The sequence below is a fragment of the Neovison vison genome, chromosome 13 (assembly GCF_020171115.1).
Source record: "Neovison vison isolate M4711 chromosome 13, ASM_NN_V1, whole genome shotgun sequence".
NCBI lineage: Eukaryota > Metazoa > Chordata > Mammalia > Carnivora > Mustelidae > Neogale > Neogale vison.
The window spans coordinates 92,700,380-92,721,693 of NC_058103.1; the positions used below are offsets into that span (position 1 = coordinate 92,700,380).

Consider the following 21,314-nt stretch of genomic DNA (forward strand, 5'->3'; position numbering starts at 1 on the left):
TTTTATCACTTCTTAGAATCAAGGTCATTTACTTTCTATAGGTGGAGAGGGAAGTTTTATGATATAGGTTATCACAGGACATTTATGGAATAGCTGCAATTCTTAAAGCAATTTAGAAATAATGATAATAATAAGTCAACATGGCTTAATTGAAGTCTATAAAAATCTAAAGACAAGAGAAAAATAACTAGGCCATTCAGCCAGAAAATCATGTTAACGCTCCCTCAACATTCTCTAGCCAAAGACTATGGCATTTAAAATTCTAAATAGGTCATACGGGATTGTCTTTTTAACCACGAATGTCCATGTATATCCTGGAGAGATAAGGAAAACACTTTCCTGAAATGCACACACAGAACACAGATGATACATGTAGAATCCAAAAACCAATGTTTAAAGAGACCATGTGACGTTCCCAGAAACACTCAGTCCAAGGAGCATATACAGAGCTGTGGTTTTTAAGGCAGAACAGGCAGGCTGAGAAAGTGAAATTTGTTCAAAGAGGGCAGAAAGCAATGATCTGAATTTTAGGGAAACCAAATAAAATACTTCAGCAGCCATGTACCAATGCATTTAAATAAAATTCCTGGGCAAATTTCTCATTATTTTCATAAAACTCAGTTCTATATTATGTTCTCACAGGCTTTAAAAGCATAATACATGGCTGGGGCGCCTGGGTGGCTCAGTGGGTTAAAGCCTCTGCCTTCGGCTCTGGTCATGATCCCGAGGTCCTGGGATGGAGTCCTGCATCGGGATCTCTGCTTCGCAGGGAGCCTGCTTCCTCTTCTCTCTCTGCCTGCCTCTCTGCTTACTTGTGATCTCTGTCTGTCAAATAAATAAATAAATAAATAAAATCTTTAAATAAATAAATAAAAGCATAATACATGGGCGCCAGGGTGGCTCAGTTGGTTAAGCATCTGCCTTTGGCTCAGGTCATGATTCCAGAGTCCTGGATGGAGCTCAAAGTCAGTCACCCTGCTCAGTGGGGGAGCTGCTTCTCCCTCGGCCCCTTCCTCTGGCTCATACACTCTCTCTCAAATAAATAAAATCCTTTAAAAAAGCATAATACAAAGTTTTCTCTGTATACTCTCAAGAGTCCAAATTTTATATGCACAGCTATTATAGTGCATGTCAGAAGAGACAAAAAGGAAATAAAGACACTGTTATCACGATCAAAGAAAAGCCAATTTCACAATTCCATTAACCATTAACGTGATTCAATGGGTAAGCCAAGTTCTTTTCATTTTATAAAGAAATGCGAGAGGTTACTAGATTTGTCATTATCTTGTACATACAGAGGACAGGAGAATGTCAAGGGAGGTATGGGAAATGGCATAAGAAACGAACTTGATGACTGACAGGAGGATTTCTATTTAAATATGATAACCTTCCACACCAACTTCAAAATTAGAACTAATTTGAGAGATAAACTGGTTAAATTTCACGGGGCTTAGGAGTAAAATCAGATAACCCTTTTTTCAGCTGCTTTATCATGATTTAAAGTGATACGGCATTTGTAAGAAAAAGGCAATTTTCCAATTCAATCCATAATTCGTCACTTTTACCTCTTCTCTTTACCTGGATCACTTTTTTTTTTTTTTAATCATTTATCCTACAGCTAACAGGCACATGTTCTCTGTCTTGCTCTTTCTCTGTGTTTCTCTTTCTCTCTTTCACACACACATATGTACTCACATTTTTTAAAAATAAACATACTCCTCCTGGGGAAACAAACTACCCTGATATATGCAAATAGAGGCCCACTGTCATGGAGATGCTACTGATTTGGGTGAGTCAACAGGTTACTTTTAGCTTTAAGTGGTAGGCTCTCATTGGCTCTCCAGAAAACAAGACAAGGATGTGTGACCTTTTTCTGGGACTACCAAGGCACACTGCATTCTCTGTTGTTGAATTTAAATTATGTTTTGGAGTCGCCATTTAGGAGTGAGGTGGAGGGAATGGCATCATCTCAGGTTCCTCTCAGCACTTCCCCTTTAACTCTAAGACCAAGGTGTTAAAGGCCAAGGCATCTGGTCTCCCCTATTAGCAGCTGTAGAATCTTCACTAGATGGAGTTCTGTGGGGTGGTTTTGGCTGTGGTTCTAGCTTGGAATGCTGAGCCTCATTCTCATTCCTTCTCACTGATTATGGGAGCTAACATAGAGCCATTAAATGACTTTCTTTGTTTCTTAAGTTAAAAACAAAACAGAACACAAACAAAGAAGCAGCCAAAGTAGTGGAGAAGTAGGGGAGTTTAATGTTTAAGCACTTAGGTCTTGGGTCAGGCAGATCTGAGTTCCAATCCTTTCCCCTGACTCGGCTGAACCCCTCTCCTTATTGTACACTGTTATTATTATACTTCAAAGGATGGTACCTGCCATTTCAGAGGTGATCAATCCATGGAAGTTGTGTTATGGTTTAGATACTTAAGGTGGGGTATGGCCTTGGTAATTATCTCTTTCCATTCTTAAGATGCTTCCATTCTTAAGATGCTGGGAGCTGATACGGGGTCCTCTCCAGCTAATGAAGCCAACTCAGTAGGGAGAATTCCAGGCCACACAGGTGAGAAGGTGATTGAGATGATCCTTGGAGACTCAAATCACTAAGAAGAGTTTAGTTTGTATTTTCTTTCACAGATTTTATTTATTTGACAGAGAGAGAGAGAGCACAAGCAGGGGGCAGAGGCAGAGGGAAAAGGAGAAGCAGGCTCCCTGCAGAGCAGAGAGCCCAATGCAGGGCTCCATCCCAGGACCCCAGCATCATGACCTGAGTGGTAGGCAGATGCTTAACCCACTGAGCTACCCAGGCATCCCCAGTTTGTATTTTCAAAGTGAGTGTGCAAAATCCTACTCTCAGAATTCGTGCAACCAAGATATGACCCTGATGACTGCTTACTCTTTATTTTTTTTTCCATATCTCTTTTTTAATCTCAGGCCACACTTCTTTTAGTGTCTTTTCTACCCCCACCTGGTCCCATGCTTACAGATATTTTATAAAACCATCCCCTGTGGTAAACATTCCTCTCAAAGGAAATTTTGAAATTGTACTTATAAGAACTTAGGCCCCACTTGCTCTCTGGTTTGTCGATAATCAGTTGTCTTTGACACATCTCTTTCAAGGTCTACCAGAAACTAAGGAACATGGCTAATGATAGCTCCTACTTTGGTGGAATTAAGATATTGCCCTTTGAAGCTGACTCTGTAATGCTCATATTCTAAACGGGCACTCTGGGGAGACTGAGGGTTTATCATATATAGAGGCCACCTGAGGACAAGTCACACATTTGATGCCTTTGGATGCTGCCCCAAAATTGATACCTAGACTTGCTAGATTTCATAAATAAAATCAAGGACAACCAGTTAAATTAGAATTTCAGACAAACAACAAATACTTTTCTCACTGAAAGTATGTCCTATGCACTAGTTAGCAATCCCCTGACCCAGAAGTGGAACGGACGGCACACTGAATTTAGTCTCTCAGGAGTTTTGTAGATCAACCAGAAGGGCCAACAGAATTTGTCTGAGGAGGATGAGAAGAGAGTCACCCCAACAGAACCTCTCTGCACAGCAGTCTGGCTGACATTGAGCCGAGTGAAGCTAAGAGAGCAGCGCTGGTTGCTTCAACATTGAAATACATACTGGTTGGAAGGTAGATGGTACCCGGACCCTTCCTCCTGTCTCCACTACACCAGCCTTATCTCCCGCCATTCTCCAAAGGAACCTCTGTATCTTCTCACAATTCAGTAACTAAAGATGAATATGGCATGTGACAATAGGGGTGGACCTGGACAGCATTATGCTAAACGAGATAAGACGGAGAAAGACAAATACCTTATGTTCTCACTTATATGTGGAATCTAAAAAAAAAAAAATTCTGACCTCACAGAAACAGAGGACGGAACAGTGGTTGCCAGAGGCAGGGAGCACAAAGTAGGGGAAATGGGTGGAAGTGGTCAAAAGGTGCAGACTTCCAGTTAAAGACTGATAAGGTCTGCTGATGGAATATGCAGTGATTAGAGTCAACAATACTGTATTGCATATTTCAAAGTTGCAAAGAGAGTAGTCCTTAAAGTTTTCGTCACAAGAAAAAAATGTGAACTATGTGAGGTGCTAGATGTTAACTAAACTTGTTACAGAAATCATCTCATTATATATGCATCATCAAATCATTATGTTGTATGCTGGAAACTTGTACAATATTATATGTCAGGGTACCTCAAGAAAACTGGGGGAGGAGGGAAGGAGAGCACTGGAGAGACATAAAGTTGTATGAGCCTTCCAACAGTGTTAGGAGACAAATTTTGCCCTTGCGATCAGAGTTGTGACATGGTTCGTCACATTAGGACAAAGATTTCACATTGTGATATTAAGTTCTATTTGTTTTCTTTAAATAATTCCCATTCCCCATATATTAATACTGCTTGGGCTGCCTTATGCTCTTATAACAGAACCAGGAAATTTGATATTATAGCACTTTGTTTCATCTGTTCCTGCTCCTCTCCATTCTGTCAAAACACAGTTGATAAAGAAACTGAAGGTAAGCAAGTGCCCACAGACCCATAGCTCGTCAGCGGCTGAGCTGAGAAAATGAAGGAGATCTCCATCTCTTGGTCTACAGCAGAGGTTGGCAAACTGCAAATTTGGCCCATGGCCTGTTTTTGAATGACTCATAAACTAAGAATGATCTTTACATTTTTACATGGGGGGGGAATCAAAAGGTGAATATTTCTTGATATGTGAAAATAAGATGAAATTCAAATTTCAGTATGTATAAACTTTTACTGGAGCATAAGCTCACTCATTCATGCATGTATTCTCCATGGCTGTTTTCTTTTTTTGTTTTTTGTTGTTTTAGATTTTATTTAATTATTGGAGAGAGAGACAGAGACAGCGAAAGAAAGAGAGAGAGCGAGCAGGAGCAGGGAAGAAAGGGATAAGCAGGCTCCCCACTGAGCAGGGAGCCTGAACTAGGGCTCCATCCCAGGACCATGGAATCATGACCCAAGCCAAAGGCCAGTGCCCAACCAACTGAGTCACCCATGTGCTCCTCTATGGCTGTTTTTATCACCAGAGTTGAGTAGTTACAATATAGACTAATGGGCTCCAAGGTCTAAAATATTTCTTTTTGGTTCTATTAAAAAACAAAAAAAAACCCCAAAAACTAAACTAAATTAATGCCCAGCTAAATTAGAGAACTTAATAGCAGCCCCAGCAGAATGCCAGTGACCCTTCTGATTTCTGGGTGTCAAATTCCCACTAATTCTTAAACGTTTAAGCTATCATCCCTGCATACTAATGAGAAGCAGCGTATCTATCGAAAATGACTGAGGAAAGTACCTTCCTGATAATGATGCTGCAAATCAGGTCCAGAACTGAAAACAGAGCCGTCCTGCCTAACGTTTAAAACTAATTAAAATATCACACAGCAGTACATGTCTCCCTGACCTTACTATTCAAACCACAGCTGCCCCCCCCCCACACCATCCCTGTGGGTGTTGTGATCCAAACTTTTACTAAATGATTAGAACCCATTCAAATGGATTCTTACTTATAATATCAATATTTAAAACACAGGAGTTAAATTGTACTGTCCGAAGACAGCAAAAGACTTGGAGATGAGGATTCTCATGGCTCAAGGTGTAAAAACAACTGATGTAGAAAATAATCTAAAGAAACTATCCCAAGTCCTCTGGGTGGCTTAGTCAGTTAAGCGTCTGCCTTTGGCTCAGGTCCTGATCCTGGGATTGAGCCTCTGGGTCAGATAGGAGCCCCGGGATTGGGATTGAGGTGTCAGACTCCCTGCTCAGTGGGGGGTCTGCTTGTCCCTCTCCCTCTGCCCCTCTCTGCTTGTTCTTTCTCTCTCTCTCTCAAATAAATATAATCTTTAAAAAAATAAACTACCCCAATTTTTAAAAATTATAATTAATGGAAAACTAAGAAACATAAATATTTATATGTTTTATTACATATACACATAATTATTTTATATATAATTTATATAACATATATAAATATTATAAATATATAAATCTATAAACCAATGAATGCTGATTCAGAAAATAAACCTTTTTAGTGATACGTATCAAAAGCCTAAATATATTTATAGACAGTAATCCCAAGTTTATTTTAAAGAAATAGTCCTAAATATTGGGGGTTAGGGGAAGGGGTACAGGAAAAATTATATGCTTGGTAGTGCTATTTATCTCCAAATTATGGACTATTCCAAAATTGAAAACAAAATAAACATCAAATAATAGAGCAATGATTTAAAAAAATTTTTGAGATACAATTATACATCCACTTAGGTATGTGCTATGATGAGTGCTGTGAAGTGTGTAAACCTGGCGATTCATAGACCTGTACCCCTGGGGCTAAGAATACATTATATATTAATAAAAAGATAAAAACATTAATTTAAAAAAAAAAAACCACATCCAGAGGGGTTCCTGAGTGGCTCAGTCAGTTAAGTGTCTGCCTTCGGCTTGGGTAATGATCTCAGGGTCTTGGGATGGAGCTCCACATCGGACTCCCTGCTCAGCAGGAAGCTTGCTTCTCCCTCTGTCTCTTCCCCCTCGCTTGTGGTCTTTCTCTCAGTCTCCCTCATAAATACATAAATCTTAAAAAAAAAAAAAGACATCTAGAAAGAATACATAACAATATGGATAAGCAATGTAAAAGTAATAGGTAAAGAAAAAAAGAAAAAAGAGGGAAACATATAAAATCTATGTTTATATGTTAAAACAATCCCTCATTTAGAATAAGTCACCTATGGTGAAAAATACGAAGGAAATTTATCAGTTAACAGTTGTCACTGGTTGCTGAAAGTAATTTCTTTTCTCTCAATTTTACTACCTATTTCAAATTTTATAAAGGGATTGTTTTGATTTTTATAATTGAAATAAATAAAAATAAGAGATAATTTCACTCACAGGGGAGAATGAAAACCAAAAATACATAGTTTAGCCAAAGTGTTTAAAAAAAAAAACAATAAACACAATTTTTTAAAAACACAGAAGAAAAAGAAAGTAGTCTTTCAAAATCCATTTCAGGGGCGCCTGGCTGGCTCAGTGGAAGGAGCATGTGACTCTTGGTCTCAGGGTCATGAGTCTGAGCCTCACATTGGTTAAAGAGGTTACGTAAATAAATAAAAACTTTAAAAAAAAAGTCAAACTCAAGAAAAGGAAAACTCCCCTTCAACACTTTCAGAGGTCCCAAGTCGCCTGTTGCAGCAAACACAACTTAAAGTAATCTGACCAACAGATGTCACTGTTACACTTCTTTCACTGACCACATCTTAAGATGCACAGCCTAACTTTGGAGGTTGGGGGACCAAAACAAATATTACAAGTTTCCATTTCATCTCACAAAGGGCTTTAGATTTGGCATCTTTCGGCTTCATTCCAAACCTCCTTTTACAAGGGATGTCGAATGCTTTTCTAAGAGGACATCCTGTGATGATGCCATGATGGTTACAAAAAGTGCAAGGTTCATTTGGTCTTGGTTGCTTGAGAAAATCTCCACTCACATAAACATTACAGATCTAATCATGTTCATCAAAGACAAACCTCTGAGCCTGAGAGTGATGAATTGGAAGGTATCAGAAGGAATCAAGGACACAAGATTGTCAATGAGCATTAAAGTTAATGGCAAAGAAGAAAAAGTTGGGGGGGTGGAGAAAGAAAAGAAAAAAAGAAGGAAGGAAGAAAGAAAAGGAAGAAAAAAGAAGGAAAGAAAGCAGAAAAAGCCTTCTTGGATTTCTAATGCTTACCCTCATCTTTGAAAAGAAACGGAGAGATGGAGAGGGGTAGTGACAATGACGACAGTCTGGTCAATCCATCAGTCCATCTACAATGTGGATGTATGCAACCCAGCCCGCCATTTTGTATAGTGGAGTTGATGGTTCTGTGTCAAATGAATACTTGGATGAACGAGGAGGGAGAAGGTTGTTTTCTAAACGGGTCATCTTGTGTTTTCAGATTTCCTACCAATCTGCTCACCTGTTATTTGAGCAGCTGGACAGAACGAAAGGTTTGGGGACATGTGAGGGAGACAGGCTATTTAGATGACTCTGGAGAATACTCTCAAACGTATGTTTTCAAATTTTCAGAAAAGTGATATTAAGAAGCAACAAACAGTAAATAGTCACTCCCACCCCAAGGTCTAGGCAGTAAAGCTGACATGGGGAGAGCATCCTGAAAACAGGCAAACCATAAGCAGAGTCACATCCCAGTGCACACATCTCAGACCACTGAGGTGTCTCCGTCCTCTGTAGCCAACTGATTTTTAGATAATGACCTCCACACAAAATGCAGCTTTGACAGTTTTATGAACGTAATTTGCATTAAATGCATCTCTGTTGACTGCAAAGAATTACAGCTCAAGCACAAAGATTTCTACTTACATGGAGATCCAAGTACAGTTCACTTTTGTTTGGCTTCTCTCTCTCCTCATGGAGCAGAAACGGACAGGCCGGTCCTGCTCGATAGCCCAGGAACCAGGCACCTCCATCTCTGGGGGGAAGGTCTTTAGCTGCTGTCTGCTCACTGACGCAGTCCCGGGGGAAGCCCTCGGAGGAGATGCCTATACAGAAGAAGAGAAGACCATCGGTGACACAGAAGCTAGAAAAACATCAAGCCAGCCATATCTGGGGACTCCTACGTGGGCCATTTCATACTACCGCTTCTCTTCCTTTCTAGATTGTATTTTTAGAGTTTGCTCTCTTCCAAAAGTGCTTGTCTAGATTATTCTTTCTGGATTGCACTAACAAAGAATTTAAAGCATTTGCCCTCATAACCAGTTTAAAAAGAGAAGTCTATTAGCTATACTCTGTGTTCACTATCCTTGCTTACCAATGCAGGTTATACAGAACATTCTCTTTCAGGACAGAATTCAAGGAGGACCTGGAGGACAGAAGTCAGGAGGGCTGAGCTGTTGGAGTCACTGCTAAAAGGTGTTGCGTGAGCCAAGTCACTAGTCACACATGTGTGTGTCCTTCCAGAGCAGGAAATACAGCATGGTCACCTTCATTTCTGGGGTCAGAGTGATCACATGTGGTTCATACCGGCACTGGGTCACTTGGTTGAATGAGTGACACTGCATGAGTGAAATGTGTGGGACTGCTTTTTCTCATCACCAGAATGAGGGTATTATGTCAGTTTTTACCTAAACTACGTTGGGATGGTAATAGTCAAGGATGGGCCAGGTGCTGTGCTCAGCCCTGTTCTTTAATTTGTAAGAGAGCTCTATGGGAAGGCCTCATTAGTGCTCCCATTTTAGATGGGGAAGCTGAAGCCCAAAAAGCTTAAGACCGTTTGCTCCAGATCATAAAGTCAATACATGGGAAAGCCAGGAATTGAGGCCAGGCAGTTAAACACTAGAGGCCATGATCTTAATAACTAGATGAGGTGGCTTATGCCTGGCATACTTGAAATGGCAATGCGTGTTGTACAACAAAAGACTTCATGGTCAAATAAATGTAAGAAAAGCTGCGTGCTGTACCCCTTAGAGCCATGATTCACATTAGTGTAATTAAGACTTGGGAACCCCCTTTAGGAAAGCAGCTTAGCTCTGCATAATAGTGTTTTCCAAACTTATTGGACCACAGAATCCATTTAAAGGATCCCTGTGAAACATGTTGGAAGCTATTAGTGTTCTACTGGAACAAAGGTTGGAAAATTCTAGATTAGATCACCTTTTTAAAGTCCCACATAACTCTCAAGTCCCTAGGCCTCTTTTCATTCCTGGTAAGCAACCTTGGCAAAATATTAAGCAACCAGGCAGAAGGGTTCAGGCTCAGTGCACTTTGCCGTAGAGATCACTGTTGGATATATATGATAGGGCATTTATTACACATAATCCTTATGATAGTGTCTCTTTGATAGTAGCCCAAAGCTAGCCAACAACTTTTGCCATACTGAAAGCCTGATGTACCAAGTTACTTGAGCTGAGATAAGTCAGCTAGCAAAAGGACTGTGGAATAACATTCTTCTCCTTTAGATTAGAGTAGAATTTTTAAAAAATAGATTAGAGTAGAATTTTAGGAGAAAGAAAATTTGAAAACAGCCAAGGTTTTGCCTTGTGCTTTCTTGTTTGGTTGGTTGGTTTCCAGTCACACTTCAAAGTGAAAGGTGATACAGGTCACACTGTCTCTACAGTTGGCCTCTGGGAGGCTGTTGACAAAACACTATTCTGCAGGCATTGAGAAAATAAGGATCCAAGACCTCAGGTGTATCCTCTGCAGACATAGGGTATCCAGAAAGTTATAACCATGCTCTTCCTTCATTTAAGCCAAATGTCTTCGATGAGGACCTTTTTATTCACCTGGCCTCACCCTTCCTTTCTTGCCCTTTTGCTACCTACTCTCTTGAGACAGACTGTCCCCTGGGTTTTTGCTTAGGACTTCATGTGCTGTAGAGTATGCCCAGTCCTGCTCTGAAGACATGGGAAAGGGCTTAAAGAACCTCAGAGAGGAACACTTTGCTAAGCCCTTCCCCTTTATTCTCATGGTGACCCTGAGATCACCAGTGACACCTTCTGGAAGGTAGTGCCAGCCAGCCGTGCTCTTAATAGATGGAGAGACTAAAGCTCAGGGTGTGTTTAACTTCCATTTACAAGGCTCATCTCCCTCCTAGAATACTTCTGTTTATATCTGGCAAGAAAGAGGAAATCAACCTGTTTAAAATTTATGGCGTCCCCTCCCTGGGCTACCTCATCTTCAGAAATGTGTGAGTTACTAATCCCATGCCTCTTTTTAAATCCCTCCACTTTTTATTTTGATCTTGGGAGAGTGGCTGACTCTAGGTAAAGTTTACACCGAAAGAAAACAACATAAAACGTCCCTGTATATCACAAACAACATAATGTACAACACCTAAGGCAAGACATCTAGAGCATCAGAGGGACATCGTCTGGTGACCGGAAGTTCATCATTCTGGTGGAAGAGAGTGAGAAATTCCCACAATAACAAGGATCTGGCATCCTTGGATAAAGTGCAGGTGCCCACGTCAACATACTCACACACCCTTCAGTGGCTATCTAACACTTCACTGGTAAGGTGTGCAGCATGATCCAATTTACTCTTTATGCAGAGGAAAGAGCACCAAGTTGAAGCACAACCAAAGAGAAGCAACTTCATTTTGGAGATTTTCATGTTAAAGAGCCTATTTCTAACATCTAATATTTAACCAGACAATATCCCTGTGAAGGAAATACACAAGGTATAATGGTGATGCGTAGTTGTTTTGGTAAAGATCATCGGGACAGGAAAGGACCAAGGGCAGAAATAACAAAATAGTTATTCTCGAAAGTCTGACAAATAGGCGCAAACGACAAATTCTCCATTAGAAAGGACATAACCAGCTTACAAAGTAAGTCTTTGAATGGAGAGTTTTAATAATACAAACACAAGCTTTTCAAACAGCCAAAAATAAAGCACGTGCCCATCTTGATTAGCCTAGGTAGTGGCCACACTATTCTCTTCAGTGGAATAAATTTTAATAAAGAGAAAAAAGTTACCTGAAATTAGGTAATTATATTCTGTCAAATAGTCAGATGTCATCTAATTTTATGACACAAAAAGATTTTGAGGTGTTATATTTTCATTGAACATTATTGCAAAAAGCGGAGAACGGTCTCCTCAGTTTAATCATGTTTTTTCCCTTCCATGTGCCTATTAGAAGTCCATTTTCTGCTCCATATTTATTGATTATTTTGTTTCTCAAAGATGTGGCAAAGACATTTCAATAGCTTGATGAACCACACGTGCACACAGGTTAATGTTACAGCTGACCACTGTTAATACAACATATAGCACGGACACAGCACAGGAAGGGCCACTTACCTTTGGACCACTTTGAAAGTCTGTGCTTTTCCCAACCATTCAAATGATGAGCTGCACTTCCTGATGCTAACCTACAACATCAGACTGGGATTTTGCTGTCAGTGATCAATACAAGAGAAGCAGACAGAAAGGAAAGGTAACATGCTGTTTAAAACCGGAAGCAGTCTCCGTAGCTCATCTTTCCAAAATGGAGTAAGTGTCCCTACCTGAGGATCCCTGTTTCCACTTCTTTACTTCCTGCCTGCATTATGATTATGCACCCAAGGCCTTTTCCAGTTGCATTTCGAGCTCCACCCCCTGGCATAGATGCTGTGTATTTCCCCTGGTCCATGGATGTTGGATCTTGGCCTTGTGTCTTGCTGTAGCCCACTGAATGTGGGCAATGTGACAGGATGCCAATTCTGAGTCTAGGCCTTAAGAGGCATTTTGTGGTTTTCCGCCTGCTTTGTGTTTCTGCCATCACCATGTGACAAGCATGTGCTAGGGAGCCCAAATGAGACACACAGAGAAGACCCCAGACATAGTCCCGCTGCCTGGAAGGAACCCAGATCACATCAAGTGAATGACTGCCAACCAACCCTTAATACGATGGATGAGAACAATAAATATTTGCTGCGAGCCACTGAGATTTGGGGTTTATTTATCAAAATAGCTGCCTAATGGATCATCATCTGTCCCCATCGGAAGCACTGGGTCTATTAAAAACTTGAAATCATTTCAGCTGAGAAGGCTTAATGACTACAATATATATATTTTTGTAATACCTACTAAAAATAATTAGCTGATATATCAGGTTTTGGAAAATCAAGCAAAAACTCATCACATACCCATTTCCTCACTCATATTAAGGTTCACACACAAACTGCATTTCATTAGAAAAATTAATCTTATTTAGCAGTCACAGTCTTTAATTATCTAAAGAATATCTATATATCTATATCTATGCACCTATTTATTTTTTATATGCATCTATTTATATAGATATAGATATATAGAGAGATATGCATTATACATATATAGGTATATAGATATACACACATATAAAACATACGTATAAATCCATTTCCAAAGAGAAGTTTTCAAACACACCAAATAATCAGATCTGGACAGAAGTCCCCAAGGAATAAAATTACAGTGACTTTCAGCTCTCCTCCTTTAATTTTCCTGTCACACTGAGCTCTCCCTTGACAGCAATGATGAAGTGCTTATGCTTCCAAAAGGAGAAGGGGGGAAAAAAACCTTAGCTTGAGACTCTCTTGAGTTTTTTCCTCCTATGCTATAGTTCCCAAGGCCATTCATCATATTGACTTAAAATAAATCCAAAGAGGTGAAATTTTCTCAACCATGAATATCAGAACTGATATGTAAAGGTAGACAGGTTGTCTTCTATTATGTTATTCAAACATCTACTTACAAGCAAGAGAGACAGCAATCTAGCTGTGTAGCTAATGGAAAGTGACATTGTTAAGGACTTGTAAAGAGGGTGTGTGCCTGTGTGTAATTATTCACGTCTTTATCCAGGGAGACAGAGCTTTGGTAAAAGTAGCCTCATGGCTCGTAACTGTCAATTTCAGATCTACACTTGCCAATCCCCTTGCTGCATTTTCATTCCTTATGGTGTTAAGTGATACAATGTCACTAAGCAGATAGGTAACTGTAATTTGGAGAATGCACCTTACCTATCCACCTCCACCTCTAACTCCTTGAGAGAAGTACACATTGAAGACATTTCACTGTCTACACCAAGGGAGGATATATGAGCAAGGACAGACTGATTGTGCTGGAAGGTGTACAGAGGCAGGAGAAGGCTTTGGGGAGATCAGGAAGTAGGAAGGAATGGGGAGCAGAATATGTCCATTTCAGAATCTATGAATAAAGAATCCACATCCATCAAACAAATGCAATGCTCGAATTTCTAAAGTTATACTTAAATTCAAATGAAATAAAATAAAATTTAGAATTAGAAGGGATCTTGTATATCTCCTATCTGCTCATTTTATATTTGATGAAACTGAACCCCCAGGAAGATGTCCACCTCGTGGCAAAAGCAAACTAACATCCAGGTTCCAGGGAAATCTTTTATGTTATTTGGAGAAGGACATGATTATCAATCCACACATGAGAGAACACTTAAGTCTAAGAAACAAGTAGAAGTTTTGACAGGTGGGATTCCTGTCAATTACTATGACCTTTACTAATTGTTTAAACTTACTGGAATTACTAAACTTCTCTGAATCTTTATTTCCTCATTAATAAAATGAAAATAATATGGTGCCCCCCCCACCCGGGGTGGCTCAGTCAGTTAAGTATCTGCCTTCAGCTCAGGTGATGATCTCAGGGTCCTGGGTTGGAGCCTGCTCAGCAGGGAGTCTGCTTCTCCCTCTCCTTCTGCCCCTCCCCCCTACTCATACTCTCTCTCTCTCTTTCAAATAAACAAATAAAATCTTTAAAAAAGGAAAATAATAAAAATATGCCTGATAGTGAGCTGTGTTCAAAATTGTTTTTCTTCTAGGAAACTTTAACTGGGCTGGGGGTGACAGATTGGTGGGGGATGCAAACAAATCCCCATTTTAAATAAGAAACCCATATACAGGGCATACTAAACATCATACACTCATGTTAAGGACTATTTTTTGTCCAGGAAGATAAAGAGAAAAAAAATTAAGCTCATAAGAATTCATGGTAGCCCTCCACTGCAGCAGATCCCAAATCTGCTTAAGTCCTAAAAATAGAATTCGCGTCATCAAATGCAAAAGCTCCAAGTAAGTGGCTGATCATCTCCCAAAAGAGCAGCTCCTCAGGGCATTTCCTCAGAAATGACATTCAATGACACATCTTCCTTAAAGGTCAAACACTTGCACCTCAGGCCATGAATGAAACCCTTTATAGGCCTAGCTTTAAAATAAAATAGTTTTTTAAGGAGGTACATAAATATGTATTTCTATGATCATTATTATTATTACATTAACTGCTTTCCGTGTTCTTTTCCTGCAAAGAATACAGATGTTAAATGAGAGACAAATATTGCTCAAGTCAGGAAACTTGTTTGTGGCTATAGTCATACTGAATATTTTAACACCTGAAAAACAGGGGCATGTATTTGGAGGAGCATAAGTGATGCTGAGTCACTCTGCTTTCGAATGGATGGAAGGTAGGAGCAGATGCTTCTAAGTAAGGTATGTTGCAGAAAAGATCACGAAAAGATCGAGTTTGGAAGGTTGTAGGGTGCCCTGAGGTATTAACAACCTCTATCCATTCTCAGACAGGCAATGATAAGGAAATCAGGTGTTGGTACTTTAAATGCCTATTATCAAAAAATGTTGGTATGTTTGATGATAAGCAATATACTTGCTTATTAACAAAAATATTATTGAAGTGAAGAACTAGAATACAGAAGACATTTCTTATCACATTCACTCTAAATAAATTTGAATCACATTTTTCTGCTTTATGTCATATTGTTCCAGTTATCACAGGAAGAGTTATACCCATGGGAAAACCAACTCTTGAAGAGATATGACATAATTACTAATGTCTTAATAGCTGAGGAGGTATAGTAAAGAAAAAAAAAAACCATAAGACATAAAGGCTTGGATTATAAGACATATAATAAATATTTTTAAAAAAATCATTTTCCAAAAAGAAATGATCTTCAGAGGGTCACAAAACATGAATATGCATAACAAGATTGAGACAAAGGAAGAAAGAAGGCACATATGCCAATATTAAGGGTAAACATTTAAGAGATTAAGAACACGATATGACTTTGAGTGTCTTGGCAAACAAAACAAGAATGAAAAAGCATTCAGTTAGTTCACTTCCATTACCAAAAGGAAGAGGGGCCCCTGGGTGGTGCAGTTGGTGAAGCATCTGACTCTAAGGTTTCCTCTAAGGCTCTGATCTCAGGGTCCGAGGGGTGGAACCTGGTGTAGACCCCCACGGGGAGCCCCGCGTCCTCAGGCCCCATGCTCAGTGGGGAGTGGGCTTGTCCCTCTCCCTCTGCTCCTCTCCTCATGCTCTCCATCTTTCTTTCAAATAAACAAATAAAAATCTTAAAAAAAAATAATAAAGAGGAAACATACTGATCCTTCAAAGCTGATCAAGATTTTTCTGATGTTTAATTCGGAGACACACAGGTACATAACACAGTCAATTCCCACCCTAGCCTTAGTTCCATCCAGGCTGCTCTGACCAACAGTTGACCTCACAGAGCTAATGGTACTGACTTAGTTAGTTGTCTACCAATAGCCTTTGTCCCTTTAACCAGAGAGGTTTGGAAATTATCTTGACCACCCAGGGATTTGAAACTAAAGTGAGGAGTTCTCCAAGAGCGCTACTAACGAGGGCACCCTTTGCCAAGTGTCTTAGGCACTAGAGTTTTTCTACCTCCCTTCCTCCACTGGCCGTTAGTACTAAGGAGCAGCCCTGCACTTGATCCCAGCAACCTCAGCGAAGGCCTGATTTATCACCCTCTCTCCCCACAAACTGATTTTCTTAAGGGTGAGTAATGTCCTTCATGTGGGACATTTACTATGTGTCACAGATTTTATATACATTACACGTTATTGAGAATCTTCACAATAATCCTATAAGGTTGTTATAAAGTAATCCTGTTAAATAGAGAATTTAACTTGACCCAGAGTCAGTATGTAGGTGAATGGGTCCTGAACCCAGAGCCTAGAATTAACCTCCTGCCATAAACAACTAGAAACTAAACAAAATATAGGAAACAGCTATTATTAGGTATTTGATAGTAGGCAGTGCCATAATATAATCCTTGATAGAGGTTCAACAAATAAAGTGGGCCTCATAATTTCCTGGCTTTACAGCAAAGATATACAGCAAAGAGGTGATTTCTAGGCTAAAAATAATAGGGCCCAGTGACCAATGGGAAGATATCAAGCAATCTAACATATGTAAAATTAGAAGCAGGGGTTTGTCTAGGGGAGACAGAAAAATATCTAAAGAAATACTGGCTGAAATTTTCCCAATTTAATAAAAAGTATAAACCCACAGATCATAAGAAGCTCTATGAATCTTAAAGAGGATAAACATAAAGAAAACTATAAATAAAGTTATAGAAAACCAGTGATAAAAAAGAATATTATAAAAATATTATTATATTTTAATAATTTAATAAAATATTATAAAAAGAGCAAGAGAAAAGGATATTATATAGGAAACCGAAGAAAAGAATAATAATTAAAGACTTCTTGTCTGAACATGAATGCTGGAAGGCATTGGAATGACAACTCAAAGTACTAAAAGGTAGGAGTCAATCTAGAGTGTGACTTGCAGTAAAAATATCTTCCAAACTGAAAGGAAAACAAAGATTTCTTCAGACGATTAAAAGCCAGACAATTCTTCTTCAGCTGACGTAGACCACAGGAAGTCATAATTTTTTTTTTTTCTGGCAAATGGGAAAAAAATCAGAAGAGGGGCACCTGGGTGGCTCAGTCGGTTGAGTGTTAGACTCTTGGTTTTAGCTCAGGTCATGATCTCAGGGTCCTGAGATTGAGCCCCACATCTGGCTCTGTGCTCAGCGTGAAGTTGGCTTGAGTCTTTTTCTCCTTCTGCTCCTCCCCCTACTTGCTCTAAAACAAATAAATAAATCTTTTTTGAAAATTTGAAAATACCAAAAATTATAAAAATGTAAGCTAATACACAGGACATTTTTCTCATAATTGAAGTTATTAAAAATAAAATTAACTGAAATAAAAATAATATATTGTGTGGTTTATAACATATGTGGTTAAGAGATGGCTGATAACAATAGCAGCACATCCAAGAAGTAGAAATGAAAATATTCTGTGGGAAGAGTCAGACATTTATGTGAAGCAGTATAATTCAAAAGAGACTGTAATAAATTAAAGTTGCATATTATAAACTATAGAGTTAACAGTTTTTAAAAATGGTATCTCCAATGGCGGATATAATATGGAATCCTAGAAAGTACTTAATCTAAAAGAAGATAGAAAATTATGTAAAACAGAACAAAAACAAAAGCAAGGTGGATTAAATCTTAACTGCATTAATAGTTACATTAAATATAAATCATCTAAAAACTCCAATTTAAAGTCAGAGTTTTTCAGACTGGGTGAAAAAGCAAGACTCAACTATATGGTATCCACCAGAAACTCATTTTATACGTACAGTTATAAATAAGTGAACAGTAGAAGGATGGAAAAAGCTATATATACAACCACTAATTATAGAAAGCTTGAGTGGCTATATTAATATCAAATAAAGATAAACTTTGAAATGAAATATGTTACCAGGGATAAAGAGAGAAGTTTCATAATGATAAGCAGTCAACTTATCAGAAAAAAATAGCAATCCTAAACTCATTTGTACCTGGTAACAGAACTTCAAAACACATAAGCAAAACTATCATAACTGGTCTGGATAAATACATGTATTCACAACTATATTTGGAGATTTCAATACTCTTGTCTCAGTAGTTAATAGAACAGGTTGACAGAAAATCAGTAGGGATATAGAAGAACTAAACAACATTAGTATCAATTTTACCTAATTGATATTTATAAGATATGTTATTCAATAACTACAGAATACATATTCTTTTCAAGTGCATATGGAATTTATCAAAATCATCTACATACTGTGTCGTTAATAAATCTGAAAGGATCAATATCATAAAAAATATATTCACTGACAGATGGAATTAAATTCAGATACCAATAACTGGAAACTATCTAGACAATTCCAAATATTTGGAAATTAACACCACACTTCAAAAGTAACTTCATAGGTAAAAAAAAAAAATCATAAGGGTAATCAGAAAATATTTGAGCTATAGCTAAAGTGGTGATCAGAGGAAAATTTATAGCCTTAAATAACACTGAGTGATGTCCCCTGTTCCACAATGGTCAACATCTTAACATTTATTCCCTAGACTAGGGGATATCAGGCATGGTTGATGCTTGGTAAACTCATAGAAAACAGAGGATTCAGTAACCATTTTCTTTTTGAATCCTAAATGCTAAGGTCTTAGCTTTTGTTGCCCCACTAGGCTTTCAGACCACTTTTAGTCTCTAGGGTAGGCAGGTACTGAGATATTATTCTGGGAGAAACAGGACTAGCTCAAAACATTGACTCTGCCTCCAGATTCTCCATAAACTGCTGTTCCATATCACCCTACAGTGAATCTCAAATCCAATACCCTTTCACAGGCACTCAGAGCTTCCAGTCAGCTTTTTAGTCCCCAGACTATAAGCATGTACACAACCAGTGATCACCAGTGATCACAAGTCAGCTGAGAACAATGTCTAACATAAAAAGCAAGAAAGAAGAAAGAGGTTTGTCACCCTGTACCTACTGGATCAAGATTTTGGTGGTGGCTACTTTCTTTGGCAACCCTATCTCTGGCTACCTAACCCTCTTCTGTGCTCCAGTTCTTACCAGCTTCCTATAATACTGCTCCATCCTTCCCCTGCTTCAGGCCTAGGGCTGGTAATGGCTTTTTGCTGTTGCTAGTTTCTGGGAAACTCACAAGCCCAAGCCAGTTTTCTTAATTGGTCTGGACATAATCTCTTCATTAAGTTATTTTCAGTTTAAAACCTTTTGAATGTACCATCTATTTTCCGGCAGGATTCTGACTGACAGATTCATTGGGATCATGATGTTTATTTCTTACCCTGTAGCATGTTTGCATATTACTAAAGTGTCTAGGATGCTTTCTACCTGATGTTCTCCATATCCAGTCAGAATAACAGCAGCAATGTAAGGGGCCAGTGTAATCTTTTGAGAGAAATTAAAATGATCAAACTCCTTTCAGATTATATTATGATAGAGAAAAGGTAAATTGTCATAGCCCTAAAGTAAGACAATGATGGTATACTGCTGTCCCTTGTAGATGAAGATGAACTGACTGGCATGAAAATAAAGCATTTTCTAAATCAATAAATGCACATTAGCTCCCAGAGGCTATGTTGATATACTCAGTAAGTATACCATATCTGAAACAGCACTTGCAAATTGCATCCCATGTAATTAAATTTGTAAGAATCCAGTCATTCTCTAAAAGCTATCTGTTTTCACAACTAGCCAAAAGAGAATTTAAATGGTAGTATGGTATAAATCACTGTCCCTACATCTTTCAAGTCTTCGATGGTGGGGATGAATCTATGCAATCACCCCAAGAATGTAGTATATGCTTTTAATTAGTAGGAAAAATATGATGCTATTCCTCTCAGAACACACAAGCCTGGGAGCCAAAGGTAGAGTAGTCCTTCACAATACTATACTTAATAAATCACTTGCATAATTTTTGCCTCTGATCCTTGCAACCTTGGGCTTGGATTTAGTGACCCAAGGAGAATTTGTTTCTACTCGGGAATATAGTCTTGGTTTCATTAGACAGGAAGCTAAGAGTACATCTTGGTCGTTTCAAGTTCTTATACATTAGAGATACATGTATTTTATTTCAGTGCCTAACAAAATCTATGTCTTTCATAGAATATTTTGAATGGGACCTAGAGTATTAAACTCCTATAGTCCAAAAAAAAAAACCAAAACAAAACTAAAACCACCCAGTAATAAATGTAAAGCAACATATTTTGGGAAAATAGTATAGAACAAATACTATAGAACAAATGTCCTCATATTAATATTAAAGCAATACAAGGAAGCTACTATGAAATAAATTCTCTCCAAGATTCCTGGTAGAGGAGAAAATTGGAATACATCCTTGCAGAACTATTTGGGAATCTACACCTGACACAGGGGTTAATTGTTGTGGCCCAATGGCCGAATACAAGACACAGGCTATTTTTGTAGAGCCTATGAACTAAGAATGGGTTTTACATTTTTTCATTTTTAAAGGAGGGGAAGGAGAAAGAGAAGGATGAGGAAGTAAGAATGGGAGAGGAGGGGGGAGAAAAGCAACGGCAGGGTCCTTGGGGACTGCAAAGTCAAAAATATTTACTATTGGGCTCCTTACACCAAAAGGTTGCTGACTTCCCTTTAAAGAAGTTACATGTGTTCTATCCTTTAACTAAAAAAAATTGGTTTTTGTGCCTCTGTCCTAGCAGAATCACCATTTTCTTATTCAAGATCTATTACAAAGAGATATTAGGGATGCCTGGGTGGATCAACTGGCTAAGCGTCCAACTCTTGATTTGGGCTCAGGTCATGTCCTTGCAGTTGTGAGATCGAGCCCCATGTCAGGCTCCATTCTCTGCTTCTTTCAATGTATGAAAGAAAAAGGTGAGAAGCTAAATGCCATAAACATCATAGACACCCTTACTGTTAAAAATTATTCCTCTTGCTTGGGTGCTGAGTTAGACACTGTGGACAGCCAAAAGGAGGAAGGGTATAGAACATTTCTCCAAAGGGTTTGCTTTCAAGTTCAAATGAATGGTTTATATTCTACTGTATTCCTTTTGAAATAGTTTTTCTGTTTTTCATTCACCCTTCAAAATATAATGTGCCCCAAATGACACAAAGAACAACAAT

The 21,314-nt window shown here is 38.7% G+C and overlaps 1 protein-coding gene across 2 annotated transcripts in view; it reads right to left on the reverse strand.

Annotated features, from left to right (window-relative positions):
* Window positions 1-21,314, reverse strand: part of FMN1 (formin 1) — a 415,126-nt gene that overhangs the window by 292,993 nt on the left and 100,819 nt on the right. For both annotated transcript variants that reach the window (XM_044231844.1, XM_044231846.1), the window contains one exon: window positions 8,400-8,578. In XM_044231844.1, coding sequence (XP_044087779.1) covers window positions 8,400-8,578 — 179 coding nt within the window. The remainder of the gene's footprint in view (window positions 1-8,399; window positions 8,579-21,314) is intronic.